At 54.9% G+C, this 15,494-nt stretch overlaps 2 protein-coding genes across 8 annotated transcripts in view; one reads left to right on the forward strand and one right to left on the reverse strand.

The window, feature by feature from the left end:
* Positions 1-1,997, reverse strand: part of LOC101118590 (steroid sulfatase) — a 225,823-nt gene extending 223,826 nt beyond the window's left edge. For both annotated transcript variants that reach the window (XM_060407555.1, XM_060407552.1), the window contains exon 1: positions 1,668-1,997. The gene's annotated coding sequence lies outside the window, so the exon portion shown is untranslated. The remainder of the gene's footprint in view (positions 1-1,667) is intronic.
* The window catches only part of PUDP (pseudouridine-5'-phosphatase), a 57,215-nt gene continuing 42,930 nt past the window's right edge, over positions 1,210-15,494 (forward strand). For 2 of the 6 annotated variants that reach the window (XR_009598766.1, XM_060407556.1), the window contains exon 1: positions 2,157-2,750. Coding sequence is in view for 4 of the 6 variants with exons in the window: in XM_060407556.1 (XP_060263539.1) it covers positions 2,540-2,750 (211 nt within the window). In the remaining 2 variants the exon portion in view is untranslated. Of the gene's footprint in view, positions 1,297-2,076; positions 2,751-15,494 lie in introns of those variants that run through there. The other 4 variants (XM_060407559.1, XM_060407558.1, XM_060407557.1 and 1 more) reach the window with 4 other exon arrangements.

Below are 15,494 nucleotides of genomic sequence, written 5' to 3' on the forward strand. Positions count from 1 at the left end.
CCCTGGGTTGGGACGATCTCCTAGAGAAGGAAATGGTAACCCAATCCAGTACCCTTGCCTGGAAAATCCCATGGACCAAGAAGCCTGGTGGGCTGCAGTCCATGGGGTCGCCAAGGGTCGGGCACGACTCAGCAACTAACACTTTGACAACACACTTTTGGAGTAAGCTCCGGGAGTTGGTGATGGACAGGGAAGCCTGGCTGTGCTGCAGTCCATGGGGGTCGCAGAGAGTCGGGACACGACTGAGCGACTGAACTGAACCGAACCGAACCAATTCCGGCTCTCTGTTATCAGACTTCGGCAACGGAATCGCTCTGGGAGTTGTAACCAGCCAGGGTTGCTGGGCGATACAGGCGCTCAAGGAGGGGGACCCGCGCGCCATTGCTCACGCTCCCTGCCGGCCCGAGGTGGGGGGGGGCGGTGGGAGGACGGTGCGGGCGGCTATAAACTGCAAGAGACTTGCCCAGAGTTTGAGGACAGGCGCTCCGGGGCCCGGGCCGAAGTCCCCCGGGGGGGGGAACCCCATGACTAAGGCCACCCTGCTGCCTTTGTACTTGGGGGCTCTGAAGAGAGAAGCACCTCAGGCGCGGTCGAACCTCCGCGCCCTCCCTCCCTCCCTCTTCAGGCGCGTTCCAAATTCGAGCTGTACGCGCTCGACTGGACTAGGGACGCGACTCTGCTCGGGCCCGTGACCGAACCTCCTGGCCCGTTTTCAAGGGTGAGAAGTGAGCCGGACGGGTGGACGCGGACACGAGGCCCAGAGCGCTCGCGCGCGCGCGCGCGCGTCTCAGGAGCTTCGCGAGGAGACCGGCCGCGCGCATGCGCCGAGCGGCTGTGTGGCTCAGAGCGCGCGCCCTCCGTGGGGGCCGCGCGAGGAGGAGAGGCGCGCGTGCGCAGAGCGGCTCCCGGCGCTAGGGGGCTGGCTGCAGCGCGCGTGCGCGGGAGCAGCTTCGGGGGCGCGGGCGCGAGGAGGCGGCGGCGGCCCGGGACTGCGCGTGCGCAGAACGGCTCGGGTCTCGCGCGCGCGCGCGCGCGCGTGCTGCGGTAGACGGGAGGGAGACCAGAGCGCGCGTGCGTGTGCAGGAGCAGCCCCTGGCGGGCGGCCGCGCGTGCGCAGAACGGCTCGGGGCGCGCGGGGCAGGCCGGGAGCGCGCCTGCTGGCACCTCCTCTCCGCCCTCCCCCTCCCCCCGCCCACCCCGCGAGTCGGCAGAGAAACGGCGGCACAATGGCGGCGCCCGTAGCCCCTCCGCGTCCCGTCACCCACCTGCTTTTTGACATGGACGGCCTCCTTCTGGGTGGGTAGCCTGCGGCCGCCTCCCGCCAGAACTGTCTAGGGATTGGCGGGAGGGGAAACGCAGGCCCTCAGCGCCGGGGTCGGGGGCCACGACGGAGCGGTGTGAGGAGACCCCTCGGTCCCCTCAGGCGGGTCGCTCGCCCGGGGCTGCCGCGTAGACGGCTCCCGGGGCACTTCCGGCGGCCGTGCCGCGCTTGCGGGGCCGGCGCGCTCAGGGACCACCGTGCTGGCTGTGGAGTTTGTTGGTGAGGTACCCCCTCCCCACCCCAGAGGCCGCGAGCGCTGCGCGCAGCCACCCAGCCTCAGTTGCCCCATCCGCGCCCCGACCTCCAGGGGGCCCTGCCGGGGCTCTGCCCTCTGAGGTGCACGCACCTGGTTGGTAGCATCCTACAGGCAGGGCATGGTCCTCCATCCGCCGCTTTGGGGGTGTGGGGGGGGGGTCGCTGGAGCCTCTGCCGACGTCTGCAGGCGTTTGGGGGTGACCTAGCCGGAAGGCGGGAGTGCCATGCAAGCGGGGTTGCTGCTGAAGCTCGCTCTCCGCAGTGCACGGGACCGCTTCACGGCCACTGCAAGCTGCAAACGCTCCTGACCCCCAGTGTCTTGTGCTGAGGAGGAGGTGATGGTGGTGGAGCCCTGCTCAGAGGTCCGGCTGGGCGGAGAGACTCCCAGCACGGACATCCGAGCGGGCAGCCGGTTTGCAGTACGGTGCCCGGGTCCCCACCCCGCCGCTGCCCAATCAGAGTGTGCACTTTTTTAACCCAAGTGCCAGAAAGTTGGAGATGCATACAGCGCCCAGGGTTTGGAGTGGTTTAGAGAAGGAAATGGCAACCCACTCCAGTGTTCTTGCCTGGAGAATCCCAGGGACGGGGGAGCCTGGTGGGAGGCCGTCTATGGGGTCGCACAGAGTCAGACATGACTAAAGCGACTTAGCAGCAGCAATCCCGCGCACCCCCTCGGGACTTGTCCTGCAGTGGCTTGGTGGTAGGTGTGAACTCCACCAACCGAAACGGAATTCAAGCAGGATTCATAGAAAGCACTCACTTTTTATAACTCATGAGCCAGCTAACTGCCCTGAGCGGAGCTTATGGCTTGGGCCATTTTTTTCCATAACGGTGCCAAGTGTTACACAACGTTAGGGCCGGCGTGTTCCTGACCTCAGTCTCCGGAATGTTTCACAGAACTATAAAAATGTGTCCATACTCTATGTAGACTACTGACTTGCTGGAGGTGTGTGTACTTTTAATATGTGTGTGTGTGTGATACTCATTCAGCCATCGCACACTCTGCAGCTCCACGGGACTGTAGCCCGCCAGGCTCCCTCTGTCTATGGGGATTCTCCAGGCAAGAACACTGGAGTGGGTTGCCATTTCCTTCTCCAGGGGAATCTTCCCTGCCCAGGGGTCAAACCCCAGTCTCCTGCATTGCAAGCTGATTCTTTAGCGTCTGAGCCACCAGGTAAGACTTTCATGTACTTGAATGCTTCCTCTCATAAAATCCTGCAATGTGGGAGAAAATATTTATGTTGACTGACTGAAAGCGAAAGATTGCATAGCTCAGAGAGGTAAAGTGATCTGCCCAAGGTCATAGCGAATAAGGAACAGAGCTGAGAAATATCTAGTTCTAAATAAAAGTGCTGTGCTCATCTTAATGAGAGTGAGTGTGACCTTGCCCCCGTGATCATGTGACTCGGTTCAATAATGGGGCTGTTTTTTTAAAGGCACACAAAAACCAGCCTCTTATTTCCTTTCATGGACCCAGGGCTTCCCAGGTCCTTCATGGACCCAGGGCTTCAGCAATCAAGAATCCACTTGCAATGCAGGGGACTCATGAGGTGTGGGTTGGATCCCAGGGTGGGGGAGGAAGGCGTGGCATACCCACTCTGAGAAATCCCATGGAGAGAGGAGCCCGGCAGACTACAGTCCGTGGGGTTGCAAACAGTCAGATGTGACTGAGCAGCTTAGCACATAGCATAGCACAGAACTGTAAACCAGTGAATTCCTAAGGGAGAAAAATAAGTTCCCATCGAGGTCACTGACTGGATAGAACAGTGTATGCAGTGTAAACCTGATATGACTCAGTTTCAAAAAGCTCTGGGATTCATAAGTATAGTTTGTGGACATGAGTTTTCCTGCCCAGGTGGTCAAGCTAAATTGTCAAATAAATGCTTTACCCTGTAATGAAAGGTCTAGAGGACATGTTTTGGGAGTCTCGTGAATTTTAATGCAGACTGAGGTGTCTCATTAGAGTTAAATTTATTAAACTTGTAAATGAGCTTGGTGCTTCATCCCCACTCGAGACACACGTACGTGTTCCCTGGAGCCATGGATGTGACTTCTGTGGTGGTAATTGTAGGGGTTATCAGCCAGGGGATTCCCTGGTGGCTCAGCTGGTAAAGAATCTGCCTGCAGTGTGGGAGACGTGGGTTCAGTCCCTGGGTGGGGAAGATCCCCTGGAGAAGGGAAAGGCTATCCACTCCAGTATTCTGGCCTGGAGAATCCCATGGACTCTACGCTCCCTGGGTTCACAGAGAGTCAGACATGACTGAGCAACTTTGAGTTATCAATCAGTCTCCACTTCGCTAGCTAGGGCAAGTTGAGTGGTTTGTCAAGCATTGGACTGGCAGTTGTGTTACCAATCCTCTGAACAAGTCGAGAAGCAAGGATTAGTGGCCTTTGGGAGCATAAGACCCACCTCTTTTCCTCCCTTTTAGGTCATACTGCCCTGACTCTTCCTAGAGGTGGTAAGGCCTTGCAGAACTTTCTCAGCAATGCACCTTTGGTTATTCTGTTACTTTTTACAAAACGTCTGTAATAAAACACGAGCTTTCAGAATGCAATACTTTACTTCCTCTAATCTGCTTGATGATACCTGTTCTAGGGCATCCCACTCCAGTACTCTTGCCTGGAAAATCCCGTGGACGGAGGAGCCTGGAAAGCTGCAGTCTGTGGGGTTGCTGAGGGTTGGACACAGTTGAGCGATTTCACTTTCAGGCATTGGAGAAGGAAATGGCAGCCCACTCCATTGTTCTTGCCTGGAGAATCCCAGGGACGGAGGAGCCTGGTGGGCTGCCGTCAATGGGGTCGCACAGAGTCGGACACGACTGAAGTGACTTAGCGGCAACAACAGGGCTTCCCTAGTGGCCCAATCAGTAAAGAATCCGTTTGCAATGCAGGAGACCTGCATTCGATCCCTGAGTTGGGAAGGTCCCTTAGAAGAGGGCATAGCAACCCACTCCAGTATTCTTGTGTGAGGAATCCCCATGGACAGAGGAGCCTGGTGGGCTACAGTCCATGGGGTTGCAAAGAGTCGGACACAACTGACCAGCTAAGCGCATACCTGTTCTAATTTTCAAGGGCCTGACTTCAGTTTGTCTGTTGTTTGCGTAACAGTGTGTCATCAGTTAATAGTAAGTTCTTTTTCGGTCTGCCTGCTTTTCAGAATTCCAGATGCATTTCCCCAGGAAGTTCTGTTTACTTGTGTCAGCCCCAGTACTTGAATTTTCCAAGAAGTGAGTCAGAAAACAGTGAAGGGCGAAGCTTGTGGGCAGTGAGGAAGTCTGGAGATTGTTGCAGGAATCTAGTGCTTTTGAAGTGTTTGCTGCTGTTGTCTTTTCAGTCTTTGGAATTTGATTTTTGTTGACACAGGTAACAATTATCTGTGAGCTAGGTAGTAATTTTGGCCCTCAGATGCTATTTAGACCCAGAGACAGAGGGGACTGAGATTATTTATGATCAAGGATAAGATTTTGAAGGAAGAAGATACAAATATTAAACACTCAGCTCCTGAACAGGAAGGGTTTTCTTGTTGCTTAAATAACTGAAGTTGTTTAATGACTTTAGGAGCACAGAGGCTCTCTTTAAGAGGGGAAAATTGGTGGTCCAGAGTCCTGCAATCTGATAGGCGTAGGACCATGTAAGATTTTCTTAGAGCAACGTTGAAAAAGGAAAAAAACACAGAGGAAATGAGCTTGAATGGAAACTTTTTCTGTCCTGACACATCCAAAATGTTACTCAAGGGAGAAGGGGAAGGAGAAGGGACGTCGCTCAGTCGTGTCCGACTCTTTGCGACCCCATGGACTGTAGCCTGACAAGCTCCTGCATCCATGGGATTTTCCAGGCAATAGTACTGGAGTGGGTTGCCATTTCCTTTTCCAGGGGATCTTCCTGACCCAGGGATCGAACCCTGGTCTCCGCATCAAGGCATAATCAATTAAAAAAAAAAAATCATTGAGATAGTTTGCCTTCCTTTTAGTTACCTAGCCTTTGAAATCTGTGTGTGTTGGACGCTCAGAACGCATCTCCACACAAACTAGCCAGCTTTCCAGGCTTCACTGGCCACATTTCGCTAGGGCCTCCCTTGTTGGACGATCCAGGTGCAGGGTTTTGGGAAGCAATTCATTGATGATTGCTGTTGATAATAGGGCCATGTGGAGGGTGGATGTTAATCATATTGAGAATTAGGAGTTCTGTGGATGTGTAAAAAGTGATATACATAAAATGTGCTTTCTAGGAGTCTGATGCAGTTGTTATAATCCTTAAAAAGTCAGCCTTAGGAAAATAACTTATTTTCAAATTCTTAAAATCAGAAAAATAATAATGTGATAGATTGGTGAGGGAAAATATAATTATTTGCCATGTTGACTATAACTGACAATGTCTCCATAAACACGCAGATATTGCAGGATTTTTTGTTTATTTATTTTTAATCCCGCAACATGTGAGATCCTTGGCTCAGTGGTAAAGAACCCACCTGCCAGTAGAGGAGATGGAGAAGACGGAGGTTCAGTCCCTGAGTTAGAAAGATTCCCCTGGAGGAGGAAATGGCAGCCCGCTCCAGTATTCTGGAGGATCCCCTGGACAGAGGAGCCAGTTGGTCGAAAGTGAGCACCACATGTGGGATCCTAGATTCCCAACCAGGGGCTCAACCTGCACACCCCACTCGGGAAACACCGCTCTTAACCACTGGACCACCAGCAAAGTCCCAAGGCTGCAGGATTTCAAGCGGGGACACCTGGCTTCTAATCTACCGTCACGTACAGGAGCAGATGCCCTGTTGAGTACCGGTTTGCACTCCCACAGCTTCGTCTCTGCCCAGTAGTGGCCATTTTGAGATGGTGTAGGAGTGCCCGGTTCTCTGGGTGCCTCTGGGTGAAGGCAGGGCCTCTCTCGAGCTCAGCAGCTCACAGCTGTGCCCACACGGGGTCAGGGTCCCCTGTCACCCGTCGTCCTTTGGTTCATGTCCCCTACGCCAGATTGTCTAGACCCCGGAACCTCCACACAGCAGATGACAAACAGAGAATCTCCTTAGCTGGCTTTAGCACTTCCGTAGGTTACTTCCCTGGGGGCTCCTAAGGTCAAGAATCTGCCTGCAGTGCAGACCTGGGTTTGATCCCTGGGTCGGGAAGATCCCCTGGAGAAGGGCATGGCAACCCTATCCAGTATTCGTCCCTGGAGAATCCCAGGAACAGAGGAGCCTGGCGGGCTACAGTCCATGGGGTCGCCAAGAGTCGGACACAGCTGAACAACCAAGGGGCAGATTAAGGTACCAACGGACCATGTTGCTTGTCAGCGAAAATCCATCAGGAATAAGAAAGGACTCTAGAGGGGACTAAGGTGGGTAAACTCAGGCCTGTTAAACTGTGCTTCCTAACAGTCCCAAACCTTGTCAACCTTCAGAGTGTGCCTGCCATTATCCACCACGGCGGCTCTCATTTTTAGAATAACTGGGAAGAGGGTGAGAACAAAATTGCAGAATTCTGCAGGTCGACAGGAGCTGGGTCCAGCTGGCAAGACGGCTGGCATACTCAGCGGGTTTCTGCCAGTGCGGGTGCACAGCACCCTGGCCTTGCTTTCTGCCAGCTTCCTTATCCTCCTCGTGGTGTGCTTTCCTCTGGAATCTCAGCAGTGAAAACCAGGTACGATCTCAGGAGAGGCGTCATCGTTTTTTCTCTCAATCTGTTTTTCCCTCCTTCTCCTTGGAAAAAACTGTGTTGGGGATTCTTTGCTCCCTTTTGTCTTTATGATGATTCTCTCTTTTCTCTGTTTCAGCTTCTTCTTTTTTTTTTCTTTCATTTTGTAAGCTGCTATAATTTATCAGTTACGCCATGTCATTCTTCAGGGGTAGACCGAGATTTAATGAAACAGAAAAGAGCAAGGGAAATAATGCCCCCAAGAAATGTCTGCCGAGAGCTCTCATTACACAGAGGTGCCCAAGTGACTTTTTAAAACCTGTGTTTGCAGTGTTTGAAAAGTGATGGCTACATAGCCTGAGGTCAGGAGGTGCCATGGTGTTTGGATTACATTCAAAAATAAAGATCTCACCGTCAGCTGTATGTGAATACTGGCTTCCCGGGTGGCGCTAATGGTAGAGAACACGCCTGCCAGTGCAGGAGACGTAAGAGAGGCGGGTTCCCTCCCTGGGTCGGGAAGGTCCCCTGGAGGAGGGCGTGGCAACCCACTCCTGTATTCTCGCCTGGAGAATCCCACTGACAGAGGAGCCTGGAGGGCTGCCATAGACTTGTAAAGACTCAGACACAGCTGAAGTGATGTAGCACGCACGGGGTATTCAGAGCTTCCTAGAAGTGTGTTGAAATGGGGGGCGAGGGCAGTGCTGGTGTTAGAGCACACATTTCTGAGGTTTAAAATGGCCTTGTGGGTGTCTGAGGAGAATTTTCTTGAACACGTGATGATCGTGACAGACTCACATTTCTGTTTCTTCAGCAGAAATGCTTAGGAAGTGTTCTCCCACTTTTGGTCTTTGCAGAGGTGGACGACCATCCCAGCAGCTCTCGTGTTACCTTCTGAGCGTTGGTCAGATTCATCCCCATTTTCCTTTAGGGTCTGCTCCCTCACGGCCTTCGCTGTGATGCCTGCGGTCAGTAGCTTAGCGTCTGCACAGAGTATGTGCAGACGAGGGCCTGCGCCTGCACTGAGGGCGGTCTGCTCCGCGCCCTGGCCTGGCAGGCAGCAACATCAGCCTGCCTCCTGCCCCTGGGCAGGGCAGTTGATGGCCCTTAACTTGCCTCCCGAGGCCTAGAGGCCAGGAATGGATCTAGAGGCACACTAGAGTCTGCTCGACACCCGCTAGGCTGTCCAGGCTACATGAGATGCAGACTCGTGATCACAGCTGTGTGTGTGTGTGTGTGTGTGTGTGTGTGTGTGTGTGTGCTAGGCTGTCCAGGCTACATGAGATGCGGACTCGTGATCACAGCTGTGTGTGTGTGTGTGTGTGTGTGTGTGTGCGTGCGTGCGTGCGTGCTAGGCTGTCCAGGCTACGTGAGATGCGGACTCGTGATCACAGCTGTGTGTGTGTGTGTGTGTGTGCGTGTGTGTGCGTGTGCTAGGCTGTCCAGGCTACATGAGATGCGGACTCGTGATCACAGCTGTGTGTGTGTGTGTGTGTGTGTGTGTGTGCACACGCGTGCGCACGCAGTTGGTTCAGGCTACATGAGATGCGGACTCGTGATCACAGCTGTGTGTGTGTGTGTGTGTGTGTGTGTGTGTGTGTGCAGTTGGTTCAGGCATGCCTGACTCTTTGCGACCCCATGGACTGTAGCCACCAGGCTCCTCCATCCATGGGATTGTCCAGGCAAAAATACTGGAGTGGGTTGCCATTTCCTCCTCCAGGGGATCTTCCCGACCCAGGGATTGCACCCATGTCTCTCAGGTCTCCTGCTTTGGCAGGTGGCTTAAAAATCCATAAAGGACTATTTGGGAGGATGGGCTTTGCGTAGGTTTGTTTGCATGTGAAAGGCACCCTCGTTTACATGCAAAAAACAGCTTCTTACCATCTCTGGGAATTAACTAGCCTTGGGGGGGCAGTCTGTTCCCCTGGGTCAGCAAGTCAGTATCAAAAGTACTTCTTTTTCCCACTTGAGCACTTGGAGCTGGGCCCAGGGATCTCTGAAAACATTTGGGCACCAAATTTTCTTTGGGTGGAATCTTTCTGTTTTTTAAAATTTATGTTTATTTGGCGGATAATTGCTTTACAATGTCGTATTCGTTTCTGCCATACATCAGTATGAATCACCCCTCAGTTCAATTCAGTCGCTCAGTTGTGTCCGACTCTTTGCAACCCCATGGACCGCAGCGCGCCAGGCTTCCCTGTCCATCACTAACTCCCGGAGTCCACCGAAACTCATGTCCATGCAGTCGGTGACACCATCCAACCATCTCATCTTCTGTTGTCCCCTTCTCCCACCCCCAGTTCCTCCCAGCATCAGGGTCTTTTCCAAGGAGTCAGCATCAGGTGGCCAAAGGATTGGAGCCTCAGCTTGAGCCATATGTATACGTATGTCCCCTCCCTCTTGAGCCCTCGCACCCCATCCTGGCCTCCAGGTCATCGAAGCCCATCCCGGCCTCCAGGTCATCGAAGCGTGCGGAGCTGAGCTCGCTGTGCTGTAGAGAGGCTTGCATGATTTTACGCCTGATAGTGTCTGTATGTCTGCGCTGCTCTCTTCATTTGCACCGCTCCCTCCCTCCCACTCTGCTCCACAGGTCTGTTCTCTGCTGCGCATCTCTATTCCTGCCAGTACAGTTTTTCTAGATTCCCTAGTTATGTGTTAATATAGGATGTTTGTTTTTCTGACTTACTTCACCTTGTATGACAGGCTCTCGGTTCACCCATATCACCACAAATGACTCAGCTTTGTGTCTTTTTATGGCTAAGTAGTATTTGATTGTTGGAGAAGGCAATGACACCACACTCCAGTACTCTTGCCTCGAAAATCCCGTGGACAGAGGAGCCTGGAAGGCTGCAGTCCATGGGGTCGCTACGAGTTGGACACGACTGAGCGGCTTCTTTCAGTTTTCACTTTCATGCATTGGAGAAGGAAATGGCAACCCACTCCAGTGTTCTTGCCTGGAGAATCCCAGGGACGCCGGAGCCTAGTGGGCTGCCGTCTATGGGGTCGCACAGTTGGATACGACTGAAGCGACTTAGCAGCAGCAGCAGCAGTATTTGATTGTGTATATATATGTGTTTGTGTGTGTATCACGTCTTCTTTATCCATTCACGTATCAGTGAACATCTAGGTGGCTTCCATGTCCTAGCTGCTGTAAATAGTGCTGCAGTGAACACTAGGGTACCACGCGTCTTTGAACTACGGTTTGCTCAGAGGGATATGCTCAGTACTGGGCTTGCTGGGTCATATGGTAGTTTTTATTCCTAGCTGTTTAAGGAGTCTCTGTACTGTTATCCATATTGGTTGTATCAATCTTTATTCCCATCTTTTGGTGGAATCTTGAACAGCAGCTGGTATTTAGTTAAGAGGTCACATTCAAAAAAGAGAGAGAAGCTTTCTGCACGTCCTCTTGAAGTAGCCACTCACCAATACCTGCGGCTCACAAGGTGTGCCCGTCAGACCTGGTGACAGTGGTGTCCCTCGGGAACCTGGCAGCCCTGGGCCGACGCCTCTCCGCGGACGTCTGCCGCTGCAGGCCTGGTGTGTTCTCATCCATCACTCCCGAGGCTGGAGCTCGAGCTGGAGTGAAGAATGACATGGATTTAAAAGCAGTTCTGGCAGTGCTGGGCCAGTGCTGTCCTTGGTGTGAGGGCCCTGCGGCTGCATTTTCACAGGTCCACAGGGTTCTCTGTTCGTGTTCACCACGGTTTCATTGTCTTGGAAACCTTTCTGCTCCTGCTTTAAGAAAAGGGGATCACTTGGTTATCGAAGAAGTGTTTTGTGCCAGCAAGGTGTTACTTGGCGTTTTCTTCCGGCTGCAAACAGTCGATTTCGGTCAGTCCCTGGTACATCCCAGTTTCCTCTCTGCATCTGTTATTTGCCTTGTTTTTCTTAGAAGCATTGCCTTTGGTTGCTCTGACAGCGTGTGTTTTCACCTGGCAACTGTATAATCGAGGCCGACCCCGAGTCGAGCTGAGATAACTGCCTTTCGCCACCATGTACTTCGAGTTGGCACTGACAGCTGCATGGCCGTGCGTCAGCTTTGAAAGTGCCGTGTGGAGGGGATGGCTTTGCAGCGGGGGAGTTCTGGTCGAATTTGAGATGTGCTTGGAGAAACTATCCAGCTGCCTGGAGGACCCAGAGAAAACCGAGCCAGTTTCCTACTGGGTCCTTTCAACAAGCATCTCGGTGGGTGGCCTTGGGCCGACTTAGAATGCCTGCCAGGCAACGCTCACTGGGACAGGCACAATGGGAATCCTTACTGGGCTTCCCAGGGGGCGCTAGTGGTGAAGGACCCACCTGCCAATGCGGGAGATGCCATAGATGCAGGTTCCATCCCTGGGTCGGGAAGATCCGCTGGAGAAGGAAACGGCAACCCACTCCAGTATCCTTGCCTGGAGAATCCCGTGGACACAGGAGCGCGGCGGGCTACACTCCATGGGGTCACGGAGGGTCGGGAGCACGCACGCGTCCACCTCAGAGACCACATAGCTGACACCTCGTGTTCTGGTCTTTGTCTCACTCTGAGGGGCGATGGGGGGTCCCACTCAGGCCCACCTGTGCTCACTGAACACGTCAGCGGCCGCGTGGAGGAAGCCTGCTCCCTCACTTCACCCCGGGTCCCCGCTCTCCCTGCCAGCTTGGCACCGTTCCCTGTCCTCAGGCGTTCTCCCAGCAGCGGAGCCCACCCCCACCTTGGGTGTCTCGGGCATGTGTCAGTCGGGGCGGGACCCTCCTGGGCCTCCAGAGGCTCGTCAAGACCCAGGAACAGTCAGGCCCAAGACAGCCTGCTGGCTGACACAACGCCTTCCGCGTACTGTTTTCTGTTGTTGTTGTTATTGCTGCTGATGTGTTTTAAATTAATTAATTTTATTTTTGGCTGTGCTGGGTCTTCATTGCTGTGAGAACTGTTCTCTATCTGTGACAGGCAGCTACTATCTAGCTGTGACAGTGTGACAGGCGGGGCTCTTCTCTGGCTGTGACAGGTGGGGCTGTTCTCTGGTTCTGACAGGCAGGGGCTGTTCTCTGGTTCTGACAGGCGGGGCTGTTCTCTGGCTGTGACAGGTGGGGCTGTTCTCTGGCTGTGATGGGCGGGGCTGTTCTCTGGCTGTGACGGGCGGGGCTGTTCTCTGGCTGTGACAGGTGGGGCTGTTCTCTGGTTCTGACAGGCAGGGGCTGTTCTCTGGCTGTTGTGACAGGCAGGGGCTGTTCTCTGGTTCTGACAGGCAGGGGCTGTTCTCTGGCTGTGACAGGCAGGGCTGTTCTCTGGCTGTGACAGGCAGGGGCTGTTCTCTGGCTGTGACAGGCAGGGCTGTTCTCTGGCTGTGACAGGTGGGGCTGTTCTCTGGTTCTGACAGGCAGGGCTGTTCTCTGGCTGTACTCTATTGTGACAGGCGGGGCTGTTCTCTGGCTGTGACAGGCGGGGCTGTTCTCTGGCTGTGACAGGCGGGGCTGTTCTCTGGTTCTTTGGTTGTGGCAGGCGGGGCTGTTCTCTGGCCGCGGTGTTTGTGCTTCTCTTTGCGTTGCTTTCTCTCGTTGCAGAGCATGGGATCTGGGACCGGTGGGCTCCGTAGTCGTGGCTCTCAGGCTCAGCTATTACACAGCTTGTGGGAATCCTCCGGGTCCAGGGATCAAACCCCTGTCCCCTGCATTGCAAGCTGCCCTCTCTTCCACTGGACCACGTGGGAAACCCTTGTGCAGTGTTTAATGCGACTTTGCAAAAGAGACTTAGTTGTCTGAATATGATACAGCCCTTCTTCATAGCATTTGTGTCTGTTATTAGACCAGGTAAGGGCATGTCCTCCGTTGGCGAGCAGATGGCTTGCGTGTGAACTTAACAGCTTCATATAACCGCACCTGTGGTGCTGAATAACCGGTGCAGGGTGCCTGTCTTGACATTTATAATATCGTATCGAGCCCTGGGCTGAAGAGAGAGTCCGGCCCTGAACCGGAGGGGGTCCTTTTACACCGGCGTCTTCCTCGGTGCCCGGGCTTGGGGTGAGTGTACGGGACTCTGCAGGCGTCAGCTCTCCTTCCCATCCGGGAGGGAGGTGGTCTTCCTGTTCAAACTGATGCCCCCACATGGGCTGGCCCTGGCCCTTCCTTCCGCAAGGGAGGGGAGGTTTGCCTTTCTTCGGAATGTCACAGCTCCTCTTTGTCCCGCTGCTTCTAATTCTTCTGTTGTTTAGTCGCTCAGCCGTGTCTGACTCTGCCACCCCATGGACTGCAGCCCGCCAGGCTCCTCTGTCCATGGGATTCTCCAGGCAAACATCCTGCAGTGGGTTGCCATGCCCTTCTCCCGGGGGTCTTCGCACCCCAGGGATTGAACCCGCGTCTCCCGTACTGGCAGGTGGATTCTTTCCCGCGGAACCACCAGGGAAGCCCAGTGCTTTAGCACCTGAGCACAGCGTGTTCTAGCTTATCACTGGAACACAACCTCCCTGCTCTCCACGCTCCACCCTGCCTGCAAGCTTTCCACCCACAACCCAGGAACGTTGTCGGGATGAAGGGCGCAGTGACTTCCGAGTGGCCAGCTTGCTGTTGTTCAGTTGCTCAGCTGTGCCCAACTCTCTGCGAGCCCACGGACTGCAGCACAGGCTTCCCTGTCCATCACGGTGTCCCAGAGTTTGCTCAAACTCATATCCAGTGAGGCCATGTGTGGCCGGCATCTTTTCTTCTGTTTCCAGAACTTTGGGCTTCATGAGCTGCTGCTACCCCGCTCTGCCCTGCGCGTCTCATCTGTCTATCCTCTCTGTCCGTGTTCAGGGCCCTGGCCTTGGCTGTGGACCCCCTCCTCCTCACCTCTCACGGACGCGTGGGCTCGAGGAGCCTTCTGCTCTACCGTCTCTGGGTCCCTGTGGGCACCCTCGCCTCCCCTTTAGCTCAGTCCACACTTTGCAGTGCCCATGGGCACTCCACCCAGAGGCCACCCCCAAGACCCAGGTTTCAAGCCGAGGCCCGACCAGTCTGCCGTGCTGGGCTCCCCGTGAGCCACTTGTGGCCTTTCTGTCTGCGGATCCTCCGCTGCCTCTTCCCAACATCAAGTCCTTCCTGCTGGCTGAAGATTCACGGCCACGCTGGTGTCTTCGGGCCCCCCGTCTCCCTCCTCGGGTGACAGCGTTTCCTGGGAGCCTTCCCCGCGGACTCTGCCTGCCTCAGCCGGTGCCCTGGCAGGGAGCCAGGCACCCTGTTCCTGCCCATCTTCCTGCATTTTGCGGCTCCACGGACCTCACCTCGGGGATGGAGCCTGACCAGCGTTGCCTCCGCCTCTTCCCGCAGCCCGAGAGAAGAGACACAGCTATTTAGACTCAGGTGCCAGGGGCAGATGTGTTCGTCCCAGACATGCTGATGGCGGCAGGCGAGCGTTGGTGCTTACGTAGGGAGACGGCAGATAGCGCCCGGTGCCCGGCACGCATGGGTAAAGGAGGCTTTGCTGAGAGGACCCACCCCAGCAAGCGTTGTTCCCCCAGGTGCCCCTGCTTTTGCCTGCTCAGAGGAGTCTGCACAGAAGCAGACCCCAGAGTACTCTCCGGGAGGAAGGGCGTCCAGGCCTGTAAAAATAGCCCTCGACTCTACCTGTTGCGGTACATCTGACTTGCCCTCCCGTGTGCCGGCTTTGTGTGTGCGTGGTTATGACACAAACATGTAAGTGATCTCCGAGTTGGCCAGGTGCAGAAGCCCGAGCCGTATCGCAGCTCTCATCTCGTTCAGCCAGGCTGAGAGCAGCCTGATAAAAGCATGCAAAGTCTGACACTGAGTGATTTCGGGCCAGTCCCCCAGAAGGAGGAAATGTGACCTGAACCCAGCAGCCTGGAGCCGACCCACCCAGTTGGGGAGTGTGCTTGGGGACGGGGTTTTTGGTTCAGAAGGCATTTAAGGTCAGTGTGACAGCAGGGATTCGCCAGGGCGCTCGGAGGAGGGATGGTCAGGGCCTCGCCTCGTTTCCTGAGCCTCACGGTTTTCCAGAGGTCCTGAGGCCAGTTCAGGGAAGGGGATACTGCTCAGCTAACCCAGTGTTCTTGGGAGCCGGGGGCAGGAAGCGAGTTGCAGTTCAGCGCGCCTCTTGGGACACTGGATTCGTCCTGAGCAGGGCCATGGGAGGGCTTCTGTGATGGCTCAGCTGGTAAGGAATCTGCCTGCAAAGCAGGAGACTTGGGTTCCATCCTTGGGTTGGGAAGATCCCCTGTAGAAGGCAAAGGCTGCCCACTCCAGTATCCTTGCCTGGAGAATCCCATGGATGGAGGAGCCTGACGGGCGACAGTCCACGGGTCGCAGAGTCACACACGACTTGAATGACT

This window comes from Ovis aries, chromosome X (genome assembly GCF_016772045.2).
Source record: "Ovis aries strain OAR_USU_Benz2616 breed Rambouillet chromosome X, ARS-UI_Ramb_v3.0, whole genome shotgun sequence".
NCBI classification, from domain to species: Eukaryota; Metazoa; Chordata; class Mammalia; order Artiodactyla; family Bovidae; genus Ovis; species Ovis aries.